This window comes from Astyanax mexicanus, chromosome 17 (genome assembly GCF_023375975.1).
Source record: "Astyanax mexicanus isolate ESR-SI-001 chromosome 17, AstMex3_surface, whole genome shotgun sequence".
Classification (NCBI taxonomy): Eukaryota; Metazoa; Chordata; class Actinopteri; order Characiformes; family Acestrorhamphidae; genus Astyanax; species Astyanax mexicanus.
The window spans coordinates 5,211,389-5,230,732 of NC_064424.1; the positions used below are offsets into that span (position 1 = coordinate 5,211,389).

At 37.5% G+C, this 19,344-nt stretch overlaps 1 protein-coding gene across 1 annotated transcript in view; it reads left to right on the forward strand.

Annotated features, from left to right (window-relative positions):
• Positions 1-347: 347 nt before the first annotated feature.
• rictorb (RPTOR independent companion of MTOR, complex 2b) overlaps positions 348-19,344 on the forward strand; it is a 55,315-nt gene continuing 36,318 nt past the window's right edge. Inside the window, exons 1-14 of the mRNA XM_022675946.2 lie at positions 348-409; positions 538-585; positions 7,008-7,105; positions 8,577-8,641; positions 9,535-9,666; positions 12,012-12,075; positions 12,168-12,294; positions 12,391-12,560; positions 13,460-13,527; positions 13,909-13,976; positions 14,593-14,675; positions 16,527-16,614; positions 18,147-18,237; positions 18,371-18,437. Of these exons, the coding sequence (XP_022531667.2) occupies positions 361-409; positions 538-585; positions 7,008-7,105; positions 8,577-8,641; positions 9,535-9,666; positions 12,012-12,075; positions 12,168-12,294; positions 12,391-12,560; positions 13,460-13,527; positions 13,909-13,976; positions 14,593-14,675; positions 16,527-16,614; positions 18,147-18,237; positions 18,371-18,437 (1,218 nt within the window). The 5' untranslated portion in view covers positions 348-360. The remainder of the gene's footprint in view (positions 410-537; positions 586-7,007; positions 7,106-8,576; positions 8,642-9,534; positions 9,667-12,011; positions 12,076-12,167; positions 12,295-12,390; positions 12,561-13,459; positions 13,528-13,908; positions 13,977-14,592; positions 14,676-16,526; positions 16,615-18,146; positions 18,238-18,370; positions 18,438-19,344) is intronic.

Here is a 19,344-nt window from a genome sequence, read left to right on the forward strand (position 1 = left end):
TGCTCTTACTGGTGCATTAATGTGCAATTAATGAAGATTGAACACCAGGCTGCTCCAATTTAGCCATAAAACCTCCCACACCTATCTATCTATCTATCTATCTATCTATCTATCTATCTATCTATCTATCTATCTATCTATCTATCTATCTATCTATCTATCTATCTATCTATCTATCTATCTATCTATCTATCTATCTATCTATCTATCCCCGTTGAAAAGTGAAGCTGCTCCACAGCGCCGCCGCTGGTAGACAGGGGAAATCGCATTCTCAGACTTCTCGCCCCCCCCTCGCCGACGCTCCTCAGAATCTCGCGATATTCTGCGCGGTTTCCGGTGTTGTGAATTGTCTCTGGAAAGATGGCGGTTAGCATCCGAGTTCGTCCTATCCGGAGTATACGGATGCGAGGTGAGGGTTAGCGGCTCGGTGCGGGGCCGGTGGCGGGTCTGTCCTGCGGGAGAAGGCGGTGTGTTGGGGGCGGGTGTTTGTGCGGAGGCTGTGTGGGTAACTGAGCGCTGTGTGTGTGTGTTTAACAGGGCGGAATGACAGCGGGGAGGAGAATGTACCGCTGGATCTCAGTAGAGGTGGGTTACTCTCCCTGTATATTATATTCACACACAGATATATAAACACTGAAACCTGCTGCTCTTATACTGCTGATATCCGCGGGGAGAGCTGATTAACAGGGCTCAGGGGGAGTGTGAGTGTGTAGGGGAGATATAAACAGGTTCCTGCGGGGTTCTGCTATTCCCTGCCGCCCCATAATCTGTCTCAGCAGCAGCAACATCACCACCAAACAGTACCACCACCACCACCACCTCCACCACCACCACCACCACCACCACCACCACCACCCAGCCCCGCCCAGCCCAGCCCAGCTGCCTATAGCTATAACCTCGCTGCTGCTGCTTCACATAGCTATTAATATAACAATCAGGCTCATTAAAAGCTCCTCATTTACTCACTTAACTCAACCAGGGTGCTATCTAAATACAGCTCTGGAAAAAATTGAGACCACTTAAAAATGATGAGTTTCTTTGCTTTTACTAAATTGAAAACCTCTAGAATATGATCAAAAGGAGGAGGCATGATCACAAGCCATCAAACTAAACTGAACTGCTTGAATTTTTGCCCCAGGAGTAAAGCAGCATAAAGTTATCCAAAAGCAGTGTGTAAGGCTGATGGAGGAGAACATGCCAAGATCCATGAAAACTGTGATTAAAAACCAGGGTTATTCCACCAAATATTGATTTCTGAACTCCCAAAACATCTTTGTATTATTTGAGGTCTAAAAGCTCTGCATCTTTTTGTTATTTCAGCCATTTCTCAATATATGTGCACTGCAAATAAATGCTCTAAATGACAATATTTTTATTTGGAATTTGGGAGAAATGTTATCCGTAGTTTATAGAATAAAAAAAAATTCAAACCTCGCCAACAGTTTATTTTTATGCCTTCAGCCTGGATTGTTTAAAGGGGCACTAACACCCTTAGCTCGAATTTTAAAAATGCTAAAAAAGAAGGAGCACGTTGGAAGGGGCACTTGGTGATGTATGGGTTTAGGGGTGGGGCAGAATGGTGAACTGGGAGAATTGAGCTGAGCAGTGTGGTCGGTATTACTGATTTGCATATTTTGAGTGTTTGTGTACCATTGATTGATTGATTAATTAACCCCGCCCCACTCAGCTCTGAATTCTCAAAAAGTGCTTTTCCGCCAAAATACCTTTTAAGGTCTTGTACTATTTTCCCCTTTGGTTAATTTAAAGTAAGAGTTAATTTACAGTACATTTACTGTAAGTACAGTAAATTAGTTTTGAGTGTAATCTGTTGTATTTTTATTCCAGTTCCAGTGTATGAATAATAGGTTTGTTGCCCATTAACAGATCATTATTGGATTTTCATGATACTATATTGTCATTATAACAATGGCATACAATGGAATTTTATTGAGAGTTATTTTTGTTTTTATAGTGACAGGCTTACTTCTGCATCTGCTATTTTGGTCTGGACCAAACCAAAAAGTCCAAAGGTCCACCTCTAGGGCTGTGTGGATTCTGTAATGCAGAGAACACAGATGCAATCACTGAATTGTGGAATAAAAGCAGAATTCAGATATAAAAACACAGAAAACACACAGAAGTTTTTAGAAGTTGTACTTACTACAAATCCCAAAATGCTTCTGTTTTTCTGTGTGCATGTGTGTGTATAAACAGTAGCTGGCTAGCTGGTGTGGGAATGTCCAAAAGACTATCTTCCAGTATCCAAAAGCAAAACACACAGTCTTAATTGCACATTAAACAACAGTGGTACAATATAAGTAGTGTACTCAATAGTACATTTTTTATAAGTGTACCCTGAAAGGAATAACATTGGTCTTTAGAGGGTCAGATGAAGTTCAAAGTTTTTCCTAACAGCAGGATGTAGAGATTTGTACCATTTAAATAGCCAAAAGGTACATTATCACAGTTCTGTATCAGTATATAGATTTGAATTATACATTTTGTATTTGAAAAACAGAATTTTAAATCATCACATTCTTGACACATGTTCAATTGATTTATAATGTTTTTAATCTTTACTGGTACAAAAAAACATGGGTACAAAAAAAGATATTCACTGAAAGGTGCTCTGTTGTACCTTAATATAAGTTACAGCCCCAGCGAAATGCTTTGTACTCTTTTAAGTACAAATCTGTACTTATTTTTTTTTTAGTGTTTGCAAATTTAGTGCACAACAGTATCTATGTGGTATATTTGAGTAAGGTACAAAAACATGTATTTATGTAATGAGGAACAACATATTGTTGTGGGCATTCACTACTTCCACAGCTTTGTGGGGAAACGATTAAACTAAGCTAAGGATGTACAGTTGCATTGAATTAAGGATTTAAGGGCATTACTAAAAGGATATTTGTTTGAAAAAGAGATTTGCTGCAATCAGACAGTTTATTTTTATTTATGCACTTTTATTTATGGCTATATTACTTTTTTGCTATTGCTAAATGTATTTGCAGTAATTTGTCATTTAGTCATTTAGTCATTCGTTCAGAAAGTCTGTCACTGCTTCCTTCCCATAGTGTTTACTGTACACTTCCATGTCTCATTAATGGTGAGGGTATATCTTGTCTATAACCCAAAACAAAGCAGGAATGACATTTGTTTGAGCTTGAATGCAGTAAGGCTTTCTGAGTCTTTCTGTACTGAGTTCTCCTTCTTTGTTGATAAACCCTGTGACTTCACACGCTGTCAACAATGTGGTGTTTGTCGTTTTAGGCTTTTGTGCTATTCTGAGTTCCTGTTAAGACATCTGTTTTTAGGTGAACGCAGAACTCTGGTTTCTATTTCTGGTGGAGAGCTATGTATGCAATTAGGAGTATCACATCCTTTTGAGTTCAGGTACTGGGCAGTGAGAGGGCTTTAGTTATATCAGCTTGTTTGTGTTTAGGCATTTTATATTTCTCACAGTTGAAGGTCTGTTCACGACTGTATTAACAGCAAGAAATCTGCCACTGCAGCTTTTCACAAGTTTAGAAAAATAGCAGCTCTCTGTCTGTAGTTATAGCTTACATTTCTAACTGCTGTACACAGCTCTGGGGAAAAATAAGAGAGCACTTAAAAATGATGAGTTTCTTTTATTTTACCAAATTGAAAACCTCTGGAATATAATCAAGAGGAAGATGGAGGATCACAAGCCATCAAACCACCAAACTGAACTGCTTGAATTTTTGCACCAGGAGTATAGAAGGCATAGAATTATCCAAAAGCAGTGTGTAAGACTGGTGGAGGAGAACATAATTCTAAGATGCATGAAAACTGTGATTATTGAAAATGAAAATGAAAACGGTGTTATTCCACCAAATATTGATTTCTGAACTCTTAAAACTTTATGAATATGAATTTGTTTTCTTTGCATTATTTGAGGTCTGAAAGCTCTGCATCTTTTGTTATTTCAGCCTTTTCCCCATTTTCTGCAAATAAATGCTCTAAATGACCATATTTTTATTTGGAATTTGGGAGAAATGTTGTCTGTAGTTTATAGAATAAAACAACAATTTTCATTTTACTTAAACATAAACCTATAAATAGCAAAATCAGAGAAACTGATTTAGATACTAAAGTTGTCTCTTCATTTTTTTCCAGAGCTGTATAATATTGATGCTCATTGCTATCTCAAACCTCCCCAACAGTCACTGAAGTGGTCTCTTAATTGTTTTCCAGAATTGCATGTACAAAGTGTGTTATAAATGTAGTTTTTTTTTTATTTCATCTTTACAAAGAGGAGTACCTTTAAGGTTTAAGGTTAATGAGCCTTTTACATACTAGTAGCGCATCTCAAAAAATAGAATATTATTGAAATACATGATACATTATTTTAGTAATTCAGTTCAAAATGTGAAACTCATATATTATATAGATGTATTAAACACAGAGTGATCTATTTTACATATTTATATATTGTATTGTTGATGATTATGGCTTACAGCCAATGAAAATCCAAAAATCAGTCTCTCCGAAAATTAGAATATTATACAGGTATAAGACCCAATTGGTACTTTTGGCAGTGTGGGCAGTGTGCCAAGTCCTGCTGGAAAATGAAATCCTCATCTCCATAAAAGTTGTCAGTAGCAGAGGGAAGCATGAAGTGCTTAAATAAGATTTTGTGGGAAAACAAAACTGCACTGACTTTAGACTTGATAATAAAACACAGTGGATCAACACCAGCAGATGACATGTCTCTCCAAACCATCACTGATCATCAGTAAATTTTACATTTCATTTGTAAATGAAGGGAGCAGAGTCTGGAGGAAGAGTGGAGAGACACACAGTCCAAACTGCTCGAGGTCTAGTGTGAATTTCCACCAATCAGTGATGGTTTGGAGAGCTGGAATGATGAACAGATTTTTTCCCATATTATTATCACTAGGAAAGCACAATGAAATTAAAGTCACATCCATGCTGGAAGGCTTAAGCTAGCAGTATACTTGCTAGACTTCTGGCTGCGTTGTAAACATATGTTATATCTACTAGAGAATGATTATATCTGTCCAGTATCATTTTATTTTACTTTAATCCTGAATATATGGAGATATTTGGTGTGCATTATTAGTATTATTAGTAGCATGATATTCTGGATCATTGACTTTTGTTACAAATCTGATCAAATTCTTTTTTTTGTATATCTCAGTAAGGGGGCGTGCCATATTATATTGTATACAATAATAAAATGCAATTTTCATTTTGTTGCAGTAGTGTATTCTTGAAATATTTTTTTAATTCAGTGTTTTGTCATATCGCCAAGAGTATCGTTATCGCACAAAATACCATGGAATATCGTGATATTATTTGAATTTGTGAAATTGTGTTCTGAGTTGGGATGTAAATTGTACCAGGTTTACTTGTTCCTGTCACACTGCGGCAGCATAGTCTATAAACACAAGCGTCTCTGTTCAGAGCTTTCACAAACAGCCATTGTTAAATTAACGTGCAGCACAGAGAAGCACCATTTAATAGGACGAGTGAGACGATACGGGCAGATGTTTCAGATTGTATCAGACGTCTGAACTGTGTTTATCCAACAGCCCCATCTCTTCTATAGAAAATTAGATGTTTGTGTTTTCAAATTGTGCCCTTTTGACATTATCTCATCACTGTTGTCTCTTTATTGTTTATTGGCTGTGTGGCAGAGAGGATTCACTCGCAGTGATTCAATCATGCTGATGTAGTGCAGTGTGTCTGTAGTCCACTAAAGGGAAAAAGAGACAAGATTTTAGCTTCTCCAGTTTCCTGGGATAAAAATGTGTTTATATATATGCATATATATATATATATATATATATATATGTGTATATATATATATATATATATGTGTGTATATATATATATATATATATATATATATACATATATATATATATATATATATATATATATATATATATATATATATATATATATATGTATATATATATATGTGCATATATACATATATATATATATATATATAAAATAGACCACTTAAAATGGTGGGTTTCTTTGATTTTACCAAATTGAAAATCTCTGGAATATAATCAAGAGGAAGATGGATGATCACAAGCCAACAAACAAAACTGAACTGCTTGAATTTTTGCGCCAGGAATAAAGGCATAAAGTTATGGAAAAGCAGTGTGTAAGACTGGTGGAGGAGAACATGATGCTAAGATGTATGAAAACTGTGATTAAAACCAGGGTTATTCCACCAAATATTCTTTGCATTATTTGAGGTCTGAATACTTTTTTATTATTTCAGCCATTTCTCATTGTCTACAAATAAATGCTTTAAATGACAATATTAGAAGAAATGTTGTTTGTAGTTTATAGAATAAAACAACAGTGTTCATTTTACTCAAACATAAACCTATAAATAGCAAAATCAGAGAAACTGGTTCAGAAACTGAAGTGATCTCTTATTTTTTGTCCAGAGCTGTATAAACATATACACATGCAGAATTATTCTGTAAAGAAAAAGTGTTAAACAAACCAGAATATGTTTTATACTTTAGATTCTTCTGTCTTTGATAAATGGTATTTTAATCTCAGTGTCTTCATGAGGGAGAGTCACCTGAAATAGTTTTCTCTGCGTCTTGAAGGAAAGAGTTCCTAGAGGTGCTGAATAATAGTTGCTGCTTTTCCTTCAAGCTGTGAAGCTCCAGCTCATCCCAATTAAATCACCTCAATCAACCATTAATGTGGAGAACAAACACTTTTTTACTGTTTACTACGTAATTCCTTTAAACTAAACATGTCCCTTAATTGTTTTTGTTTTTTTTAATTGTGTCCAAACTTTTGACAGGTACTGTATTTGGGTTCTTCTGCATTTAAAGCGGGATCATGCACTAAAGTTTTTTACTCACTTTCCAAAACTTAATGACTAAAATTGGTAAATTGTTTTTTGTGTTGAAGTATATTTTCCTTCTGTAACTCTGTAATTATTCTGTACTGTAAATTCTCCCGGTCTCTTCTCATTTCAGACCCTAAAGATAATCTGCGAGAGATCCTCCAAAATGTGGCCAAACAGCAGGGTGTTTCCAATATGCGCAAACTGGGTCACCTGAACAACTTCATCAAGGTTTGTCTTCATGTCTGATGGCGTTGGAGCCTTGTTCACTGTGTCAGTTCCACTGTAACGATCCGTTTACACAGATTACGGGTTTTTCCAATTTGAAGAATGGATACAATTTTCAGTTAAATTGAATCTTTATTTGATTAATGTGTCATTGTCCTCCATCTGAAGAGCCGGAGAGAAGCTGCAGTTTCGGACCAGCGGTTTCAATTTTAGGCCAGCAGTTTAAGACTAGCAGGTTTTGGCCAGCAGTTTCAGTTTTCGGCCAGTATTTTCAGTTTTAGGCCAGCATTTTTAGTTTAAGGCCAGCAGTTTCAGTTTTGGGCCAGCAGTTTAGGACTAGCAGTTTTTGGCCAGCAGTTTCAGTTTTAGACTAGCAGTTTTAGACTAGTAGTTTAAGAATAGCAGTTTAAGACTAGCAGTTTTTGGCCAGCAGTTTCAGTTTTAGGCCAGCAGTTTAGGACTAGCAGTTTTTGGCCAGCAGTTTCGGTTTTAGACTAGCAGTTTTAGACTAGCAGTTTTAGACTAGCAGTTTAAGACTAGCAGTTTTTGGCCAGCAGTTTCAGTTTTAGACTAGCAGTTTTAGACTAGCAGTTTTAGACTAGTAGTTTAAGAATAGCAGTTTAAGACTAGCAGTTTTTGGCCAGCAGTTTCAGTTTTAGGCCAGCAGTTTAGGACTAGCAGTTTTTGGCCAGCAGTTTCGGTTTTAGACTAGCAGTTTTAGACTAGCAGTTTTAGACTAGCAGTTTAAGACTAGCAGTTTTTGGCCAGCAGTTTCAGTTTTAGGCCAGCACTTTAAGACTAGCAGGTTTTGACCAGCAGATTCAGTTTTGTGCTAGCATTTCTAGTTTTAGGCCAGCAGTTTTGGGCCAGCAGTTTAGGACTAGCGGTTTTAGGCCAGCAGTTTCAGATTAGTAGTTTCACACCAGCAGTTTCAGTTTGGGCCCAGCAGTTGCATTTTTGGGCCAGCAGTTTCAGTTTTGGGCTAGCACTTTCAGTTTCTGGCCAGCAGTTTCAGACCGGCAGTTTCAATGTTAGCCACACATTTTTAAAGTCTGCTAGACTAACTAAACAAGATGTGTTCAGCAGTTCCATTCAGAGTAAATCAAAATCCATAGCCTTATTAAAGCCCTTTCCTGACACTTTGTTGTGTGGAAGTTGTGAGAATCACAGCTACCAGAAACTAATGTTGTCTTATGGACACGTATAATAATTATAGATGCAAATTATAGTGGTATTATATTGCATGTCTAGATCTTTTAAAACCAATACTTGCAGGCATATTTATTGTATGCCAGTAAAAAGACCAAACGGTGCTGACCACACTATTACCATGGGCCCATCCATACTGGCTGTGCTACTTTAGCAATTTAAATAGATCTATTGTTTTAATTAACCTTTATTATGCTTATTATACTGAATACTTATCATGCTGTACTAATGTCTCTTGCCTCTTTGTCTCCTACCTCTCACATAGCTACTTTGCAATATCGGCCATTCAGAAGAGAAGTTTGGCTTTACCTATGATGAAATCATTATCTGGTGAGTCCTGCCTTAAACAGGAATAAACATTTTGACGGCACTCATTTGCACATAGTAGTAGTTAATCAGGGTATCTGATTCTTTAGGGTATTAGTATCTTAAACTTGTTTACTTAACCTTTTCAGACCTGAATTCTGTTCCAGTGGTGAAAAAATATAAAAATTCTAATTTCTGTCTGCAATGCACACAAAGGAAAACACCAAATTCAATCCAATGCATTTTAAATGTCCATTGCATTGCAAACGTTTTAATATTTTTATTTTATATTTGATATGAACCTTTTATTTCACAAACTATCACTGAACATGTTTTTTTTTTTTTTTTTTTTTTTTTTTTTTTTTTTAAGTGTTCTAAAAGCTTCTGTTTTAATGGCTTGTAAACTTTTTTTTTTTTTTCATTGGCTGGTTCATGGTCAATTCTCATAGACAGCAGGTCTCAAAAAGTGTTATGCACTACAGAACATTTTAAGAACAGAAGAAAATAGATAATATCTGTTTTAACGGACGCAGGGTCTGAAAGTGGTAAAACAAGGTCTTAGTTTGTTTTAAATTGTCTTAAAAAAGCAATTTTAGTATATTTTTGTTTATTGCTTTTCACAATTTCCAAAGATAAGATAAATGTGATTAGAGGAAGCATGGTAGTCGTGACCCGTGATATTGTATGTAGGTTAGGAGTAAATAAATAGCAAATAAATAAGTAAGTGGTAAATAAGTGGTGATATTAAACATAGTAATGGTAAACGGACTATTCCACACATTTTAATCAGATTTATTTTTTTCTTAGTAGAGCACTACAGTGGCCATAAGTAAACAGTTCTACTACTTTCTGCAGAGAGGAGCATCTGTTATACCCTGTTTAGTGAAATAACTTTATTATTCTGCGTCTGTTTCCAGCCTCCGATTGGCTTTACTTAACGAAGCCAAGGAAGTTCGGGCTGCAGGTCTCCGAGCTTTCCGCTACCTGATCAAAGACGCCGCTATTCTTCAGAAGGTTCTCCGCTTCCAGGTGGATTACCTGATTTCCAGGTAGGTTGAGCTCGTTCTTGTAGGTTGTACAGTATTGGTATATCATTGGTGGTTTGAATTGGGGACATTTAGCCAGTGTCCTTTTCTAAAGACCCTGAAGTAGATAGTAGTGCTGAAGCTAATGCTTAGAGAAGACTGGATCAGCTCATGTTAGGGTGTGTGTGTGTGTGTGTGTGTTAGAGAGAGGCTGAGTGAGACCCTGGGAAGTGAAAGTCAGCTGTAGTTAGGATCACTGTGAGGCACTGGGCTCTGCAGTGTAGCTCTGCAGCAGGGATGTGGTGTTCCCTTTGTGCCGGTGCTGTCTGTGCGCATCTCAGCCTGCCGCAGGGGATCTTCTCTGAACTGGATGTTCCAGCCACAGGGTCGCACCTCAGAGAATCACAATAAAACACCACACTTACGTCTGTTTCTCAGGGCATATTTTATTGACATAATCTTCTTCTCTTCTTTGTGCAGTTTTGCTGAAAGTCATTATATAGGGCACCTGCTGTGACACTTACAATTTTACACACCAGTGCAGTTTCTCATCTAGCTTTAACAAATGTAGTGAATTTGCATTGCATCTACAGTGAGAATAGAGGACAGTTTTAGCCGTTAAGTTATGAGACTATTAATTTGATCAATTGAAATGACTGTTTTAACTGTTTTAATATGATTTTTAAGATAGAATAATTGCGATTGTACATCTTTACATATTAAACCTTCCAGAGGCAATCTTAGTAGATAAAATAGCTAAATTAAACTTTCGTTTTTATATTGGTTTCATGTTGTATTGAGCTTGGAAGTTTTTGACAATAGTTCACATAGTTCAAAGCTGTGAATAGTGAGGTTTGTTTCCTTTTTGGGACTAAGCAAGTGAGCGAGAGAGGAAGAGACAGTGCCAGTGAGCGAGAGACAGTACGAGAGAGAAAGAGAGAGAGACAGCGCAAGTGAGTGAGAAACAAAACAAGAGAGGGAGAGACCTAGCGAGAGAGGAAGAGACAGTGCCAGTGAGCGATAGACAGATTGAGAGAGGGAGACACAGAGTGACATAGCGAGAGACAAAGCGAGTGATTGAGACACAGAGTGAGTAAGCGAGAGACAGCGCAAGTTAGCGAGAGACAATACAAGAGAGGCATAGGCCGAGTGAGAGAGGCAGAGGCAGTGCGAGTAAGCGAGAGACAGATTGAGAGAAGGTGAGACATCGCAAGTGAGCGAGAGACAATACAAGAGAGGGAGAGACAGAACGAGAGACAGTACCAGTGAGCGAGAGACAGATTGAGAGAGGGAGAGACATAGCAAGTGAGCGAGAGACAATACAAGAGAGGGAGAGACAGAACGAGAGACAGTACCAGCGAGCGAGAGACAGATTGAGAGATGTGCGACGGAGAGACAGATTGAGAGAGGGAGAGACAGCGCAATAGAGCGACATACAATACTAGAGAGGGAGAGACCAAGCGAGAGAGGGAGAGACAGCGTGAGTAAGCGAGAGACAGTGCCAGTGAGCGAGAGACAGATTGAGAGAGAGGGAGACAATACAAGAGAGGGAGAGACAAAGTGAGTGAGCGAGAGACAGCACGAGAGAGAGGGAGAGACAGCACGAGAGATGGAGAGACAGATTGAGAGATGGAGAGACAAATTGAGAGAGGGAGAGACAGAACAAGAGACATTACCAGTGAGCAAGAGACAGATTGAGAGACGGATTGAGAAAGGGAGAGACAGCGCAATAGAGCGAGATACAATACAAGAGAGGGAGAGACCAAGCGAGAGAGGGAGAGACAGTGTGAGTGAGCGAGAGACAGATTGAGAGAGAGAGAGAGAGAGAGAGAGAGACAATACAAGAGAGGAAGACAGTGCGAGTGAGTAAGATATAATACGAGAGATGGAGAGACAGATTGAGAGAGGGAGAGACAGCTTGAGTGAGCGAGAGACAATACGAGAGATGGAGAAACAGATTGAGAGAGGGAGAGACAGCGTGAGTGAGCGAGAGACAATACGAGAGATGGAGAGACAGATTGAGAGAGGGAGAGACAGCGCGAGAGACAATACAAGAGATGGAGAGACAGATTGAGAGAGAGAGAGAGAGACAGCGCGAGTGAGCGAGAGACAATACGAGAGATGGAGAGACAGATTGAGAGACAGCGTGAGTGAGCGAGAGACAAAACAAGAGCTAGAGAGGGAAAGACAGAGCAAGGGAGGGAGCAAGAGAGTTTAAGTTATATTGATTGATTGATTGATTAATTGATTGTTCATTAAAATCACAAGGGCAAATAATTAGAACTGTGTGAAATATCAGTTTCCTGCTTCATATAATCTTAATTATCACACATTACTGTAACGTATCACTGTCTCCTCACTGTGTTTAGGTGCATAGACATTCAACAGAGTAATGAGGTGGAGAGAACCCAGGCACTCCGACTGGTGAGAAAGGTGAGGCTCTTAAATTACCCTGCTGATTTTTCTACATCAAGACTGTTTAATAACCCAGTTGACTAATATTCTCTCTCTGTCTCTTGTTCCAGATGATCACTGTGAACGCTCAGCTTTTTCCGAGCTCCATCACCAACTCCCTCATCGCCGTAGGCAACGATGGCCTGCAGGAACGCGACCGCATGGTGCGCGCCTGCATCGCCATTATATGTGAACTCGGTGGGTGGCGCGTACACACACACACACTAAAGACGTTTTACTTTACTGTTTTGTTGAGCTGAATGTAAAGTGATGTGATTGGTCACTTCACTACAGCACTGAAGAATCCAGAGATTGTGGCTCGGAGGGGCGGCCTCAAAACCATCCTGAAGAATGTGATCGACTGCCAGCTCAGCCGCATCAACGAAGCTCTGATGACCACCATTCTTCACCTGCTCAATCACCCCCACACACGCCAGTATGTGCGCTCTGATGTTGAGCTGGAGGTATGGGACATACTTTCTGTACTCAGTTTAGAAAACCAGTACTGGGAAACCATCTTGTTATTCTTTTATGTACTCTTGAGAGTGCAGTCCGGTTAGTGGAGTTAAAGGAGCGATCCTGCAGTGCAGTGAAACATGATAACGAGTAAGCTTTTAGCTGATGTTACTAACAGGCTTACAATGCAAGTGATGGGGGGTATAGCCCATAGGGGTGGGCAATATTATATCGTATACAATATATCGTGACACAGAATTATCATGATATTAAAAATCCATATTGTGATAAAAGGGATGTTCTGTCTTAAACATAGTCTATTATTTACTGTAAAGCTTTAGGTGTATTTATTGTATAATTGTTTTAGTTTGCAGTTTATATGCATGCACTAAATATTCTGCAATATTTTTTGCTGCATTATATTATTTTATGCTATATTATTTATTTTGCCACATTATGATTATTCTGTTATACTATTATACTATATTCCTGAAATGAATGAATTATTTTAGTTTTCCTATATCGCCAAGTATATTGTATCGCAAAAATACCCTGAAATATCGTGATATTATTTTAGAGCCATATCGCCCACCCCTAGTGCATGCCTAAAGTTTAAATGTGGCATTAACACATTACACATTACACACATTACACATTCATGACTCTGTAGGTAGAAGTATAGAGACTAGGGTCTATAGGGGTCTGCAAGCTCCGTACCAAGTGTTTGAACAAGGAACTTTTTCAATATCGTGCAACACTAATAACCAATTAATTTTTCCATCTCTAACTGGAGACTTACAATAATAGTGATACACATGAGTATTATGGTATGTTGTTTTGCAGTACTGTAAAAAAAATAAAAAATACTAAAGAAATGCACTTTTTTTGTTCATCTTTCTTTTTTTAGCAAATCTTGGCACCTTATACAGACTTCCACTACAGACACAACCCAGACACTGCAGAGGGACAGCTCAAGTGAGTAGCGTTTATCATAGTACTGCCTTTCTTTCTGCAACTTACGATGACATGACCAACTACTGCACAGTGCACTTTGTGCACATGTATCTACTGCAGACTTTGCACAAATCCACAGCAATGTTAGCAGCTTTATTAAGCCTAGATTACAATGTTCCCTATTTTGTATATTGAGTGTAATATTGTCCATAGTCTTTAACTAATGTCATAGTATTTTATTTTACTTGTTTCAGTAGCTTGTGTGTTAGCAGAGGACTCACAAAGTAGGAGTTTGTGCATTGTACTGTGTAAATGCCTGTTATTATTGCATGCATATAAAAATACAAAATACATAGTAAATAATGGCAGTGCAGTGAATTTCACCTACGGTTTTCTTTCTAGGGAGGACAGAGAGGCTCGATTTCTGGCCAGTAAGATGTCAATTGTTGCTTCCTTTCGCTCATGGTCTGGTAAGTGATCTGACTTCCCCTTGAATTTGTTGATCGTATTTTTTTTTAATTGTCCTAAAACTCGTCAGTGTGCATTATAATCCGGAGCACCTTATGTATAAATTCAGTAAGATTGTAAGGAGCAGTAAAGCCACTCTGCTGAAGTACAGATTTATACAGGAGTTTCAGTTTAGTTCTCCAGAACCGAGGCTGGAGACTGGAACTGTATTAGCATTATCCGCTAACCATGCTAAGCGCTAGATGTTTTGACATTCAGAGGTTGAGTATATTGGCCTGTAGCCTGCTGACATTGAAGGAAAACATGGCGACACCCCTGTTCCTTACTAGTATGGCATAATGCGCCTTATAATCCGGTGCACCTTATATATAAAAATAGACCAGAAAATTGACGTTTACTGAAGTGCTTCTTATAATACGGTGCGCCTTATAGTGCGAAAAATACAGTATTTAATATTTTCATACATTACAATGGTAATAACATGTTACTTAAAGTTAACTATTAATCATAATTTAAAAAAAAGTAATTTAGTTATCTGTATTTTCGTTACTCCAGATTTTGATCTTACTTCTTTTTCGTCTGTTACTGACCTGTATGTTGTTTTTTTTCTGAATCCAGGCATCATTAACCTCTGCAAGTCAGGCAGTTCTGGCATCCAGTCCCTTACTGGCCTACTCTGTATACCAAATATGGAAGTGAGGGTATGTAGAGACAGTTTGAGGGGTATCTTATAGGCTGTGTTCACATTACCAGCCTGAAGTGACTCAAATCTGTGTTGTTTTAATGTGCTACAGAAAGAGTTAGCCAAATATGAGTCATTTTTAAATGTGGTCCTAGATTTCTCCTTCACGTGCTTTAATCTTTCATTTTTTCCATCACTACAAACAATAGAATATCTGAAGTTGTGCGTCATTCTGTAGTGCTCGTACGGCTTCTGTGTCTAAGTGTTTTTTCCCTATGAGAAAAATGAATGGGGTTTTTAAAAAACCCGCCTCTATCACATTCTGTGGAAAATAAATAAATCTGTTCAGACATCTGTACGTTTTATTCTGTGTACATTTTACTCCTGAACCTCACTGGATCCTCTGAATTACCAGATCGTTTAAGAGTTGTAATGAGAAAAATGCTAACTTTAAGCTAATGCTACAGCGGAGTGAACCGACCTCCAGGCGCCGCTGCAGAGATTAGCAGGGGACTGTTTTCGGCGCAACACCAGAGAACTCCAGCAGTAAGTTAGGAGGAGCTTTTTACACACAGCTGAGCCTAATAATGAACTTTCTGCGCTTACTGAGGAGAGCTGAGAGTGTCACAGCATAAAATCACTAAAACAGGACAGTGTTACTCCAGAACCAGCTGTAACACGTTTTAACATTTACCGTCTTCAATATGCAGTGAAATAAATGGGTCTTTCTTGTTGGTTGGCGCCTCAGTGAGGGCAGATAGTTAGTTGATTAGTTGATTAGTTAGTTGTTAGTTGAATATTTGGGTCAGGTGTTGTAATTTGTATAAACTAATGACCGTAATTAAATACTAAACCTGCAGGGAAGCGCTGCTGAACTGAGAGCGACTTTAGGTTATTATCTGCTCTTTTAAAGCTGTAACACAGTCTACACTGCTCAACATCACCCTGCTCAACATTACTGAAAGAGTTTTCACCTGTTTAAATGCTTTAATGATCCTCTGTGAAGAAGCATAATAATCCAAAACGCTTTCTGATGGGAGTTCTGATGGGAGTTTCTGGTGTTGTGCAGAATCCAGTCCGGGGTCATTTCTAGCCGCAGTGCGGTGCCGTCAGTTAAGCATTAGCTTAAAGTTAGCATTTTTTTTATTAGTCCCCTTAAACAATCTCGAAATAAAGAGGATCCAGTGATATTAAGGAAGTAAATGTACACAGAATAAAACGTACAGGGTTCTGAACATATTTATTTACCACAGAATGTGACAGAGGCCAGTTTTTGAAAAGCCCATTCAAATCCCATATTGACTTGGACGGCTTAGACACGGAACCCCAAAGGAGCCCCAAATATGGGCATAAACAACATTGTGCCGACTACAAAATGACGACACAACTTCAGTGGTCTATTGAATATCTGTGACAATAGAATATCTGAAGACTGCGTGAGTGTACTCTGTAGTACCGAGACATTTTGCTCGAAGCCTTTTTGGTATAGGATTTCAATAACCCAGACTTAACTGTCAAGATAAAAGAGAGCAAAACAGAGTCATCATCACAATGCACGTTTTTAAAGTACTTTTTTAGCATGCTCAGTCTAATTACACAATTTCAACAGAGCATTCTCTTACTTTAATAAGGCTTGTAATGTGAACTATTTAATCTTACACAAGGCTTTTTACATTTTTACATTGTATATTACATTGTATATTTGATTTTATTTAACTAATTCTCTAGTAACACTTACCCTTTTATTTTAACCTTTATATTATACAATATATTGAATTTAAACGTTAACCAGTGAGTCGTGATTTGTCGTAATTGAATGACAGCTTGCTGTAGTGGTGATCTGTTCTGATATGAGATGTTATTTCTACAGAGAGGCCTGCTGGAGGTGCTGTATGACATATTTCGTCTCCCCGTGCCCGTAGTTACACAAGACTTCATTGAAGCTCTTCTTAGTGTTGGTGAGTGCTGACTCGGCGTGAACGCTGGCGCTGAATCTGCAGTATGACGCTGTGCTATGAATAGAAATTATTATGTGACGGGGCTTTTTCTTTCTGAGCATTTATAGGTAGGGATGTGCCATATCACTGTGACAGTTATATGATCAAAATTCTGAAGTGTAAAAATTATTCTGTTTTTTATTTGTTTTGCTATTTACTGTGAAGCTTTATAAAGCTATATTATTGTTATGTTTGCTCTTTTGTACTCTTTTGTTAATTTAATTATATTGATGCCACATTATTCTCAATGTATACAAAATTAAAGTATTTGTATGTTACTATTTATAAAATATGCTTTATAGAGATGATATTTTTTTGTTGTTGCTGCTAAATGTTTGAAGCAGTTATATTTACAGTAATTAAAACATGTATATTAATATAAAAAATATATGATTTGTCATATCCCCAAGAATATCTCACAATCCTACTTCTGATTAGAGTAGTCTAGTATTAAATTACAAATACTTGTTGGTTATCTATACTTTACTGGAGTAATTAATCATTTTTGAGACAACATCCAGATAAATCTCTCCATCCAGACAAACTCCAGTCCAACTAAGCTTCTTTAATATATTTACATTCTACTAAAATACATTAATTTACAATCAGCATATATGCAGCTGAAACAGGGAACAGCCTAGTGCATCCCAAATTATATTATCAACATTAACATTTTAATATGTTAACATTATAGTCATTATGACTTTTAGTAACAGGTGTTTTGGGGAGGGGGGGGGGTAGTAGTGCACTATAGGACTCTGTGGACGTGGCCTAAGCTTTTGTTCTGAGTGGCTTTATTTTTTCCCCCTTGTATTACTTTTACTTTTATACTTTAAGTAGTTTTTAAATCAGTACTTTTTTAAACACTTTTACTTAAAGAGTAAAAACCTTGAGTTGATAATTTTTCAACTTCTACAGAAGTATTTTATTTAACCCTAGTCTCTATACTTCTACCTACAGAGTAATGAATGTGTAATGTGTGTAATGTGTAATGTGTTAATGCCACATTTAAACTTTAGGCATGCACTAGGGGTGGGCGATATGGCTCTAAAATAATATCACGATATTTCAGGGTATTTTTGCAATAACGATATACTTGGCGATATAGGAAGACTAAAATAATTCATTCATTTCAGGAATATAGTATAATAGTATAACAGAATAATCATAATGTGGCAAAATAAATAATATAGCATAAAATAATATAATGCAGCAGAAAATATTGCAGAATATTTAGTGCATGCATATAAACTGCAAACTAAAACAATTATACAATAAATACACCTAAAGCTTCACAGTAAATAATAGACTACTTTTAAGACAGAACAGCCCTATTATCACAATATGGATTTTTAATATCATGATATTTCTGTGTCACGATATATTGTGTATGATATAATATTGCCACCCCTAGCATGCACTGTATAATATATATATAATGTACAGAATGTATAATAACAGCTAAATATGCCTCCCCATCTTTCCTCCTGCAGATCCTAGCAGATTTCAGGACAGTTGGAGGCTGTCAGATGGCTTCGTGGCCTCAGAAGCAAAAATTATCCTCCCTCATCGGGCGCGGTCAAGGTGAGATCTCCCGAGGACGAGAATGATGTATGACTGAGGGGGGAGGAGGGCAGATATAAAACTGGAATTGCACAGAAGCTAAAAGCCGAAAGCACTTATGGTATAAAGTGTGTATCTTCCTCTATCTCTGTAGGCCTGACCTGATGGATAACTACCTTGCACTTGTACTTTCTGCCTTCATCAATAGTGGACTTCTAGAGGTACAGCTTGTTTTATTCGAAAGCATGTGTCTCTCTTTTTATTGGAATATTGTGTCAGTCACTTTTACAGGAATGTTGTATTTGCCATGGACGTACATTGGCATGCAAAAGTTTGGGGATCTCTGTTAATTAGTGAATTAGTAATACTTCATTTACAATATTGGGTCCCACTTCATAATAAGTGTCCCTAAGTACTATGTAGTTACACTGTAACAATCTATGTAACTACAGTGTAACTACTGATGAAGTACACATTGTTACAGATTAACTACAGAGGTACAGGTTATGTAATTACACATGTGTATTTAGGTTAATGTTGACATGTGTAAGTACACATGTGTACCAGGGTGAATGTATTTACTCAAGTGAGCAAGTGTACTTACATATATGTAATAGTGTGTGTGATAAGTTGAGTATAAACTTATCCAACAGCTATTGTTTAGAATGTAATTAGGGCTGATTGAGTACACACACGTTGTTACACATGTGTAAGTACACTTGCTCTATCACTTGTGTAAGTACACTCCCCCTGGTACACGTGTGTACTTACACAAGTCAACATTAACCTAAATACACATGTGTAGTTACATAACCTGTACCTCTGTAGTTAATCTGTAACAATGTGTACTTCATCAGTAGTTACACTGTAGTTACATAGATTGTTACCGTGTAACTACATAGTACTTAGGGACACTTATTATAAAGTGGGACCCAATATTGCAATGTATAAACTCTGGCTGGACAGTGTATGCTATAATTATTGTTATATTCGCAGAGTTGGGGTGTGCCATATCGCATCGTATGCAAAATATCGCCAACATTTTTTTGAGTATGGGGAACGATATCATACCCTGAAATATGGTGCCATATCACCCACCCCTAATTATCACATCAGGATACTAATTTT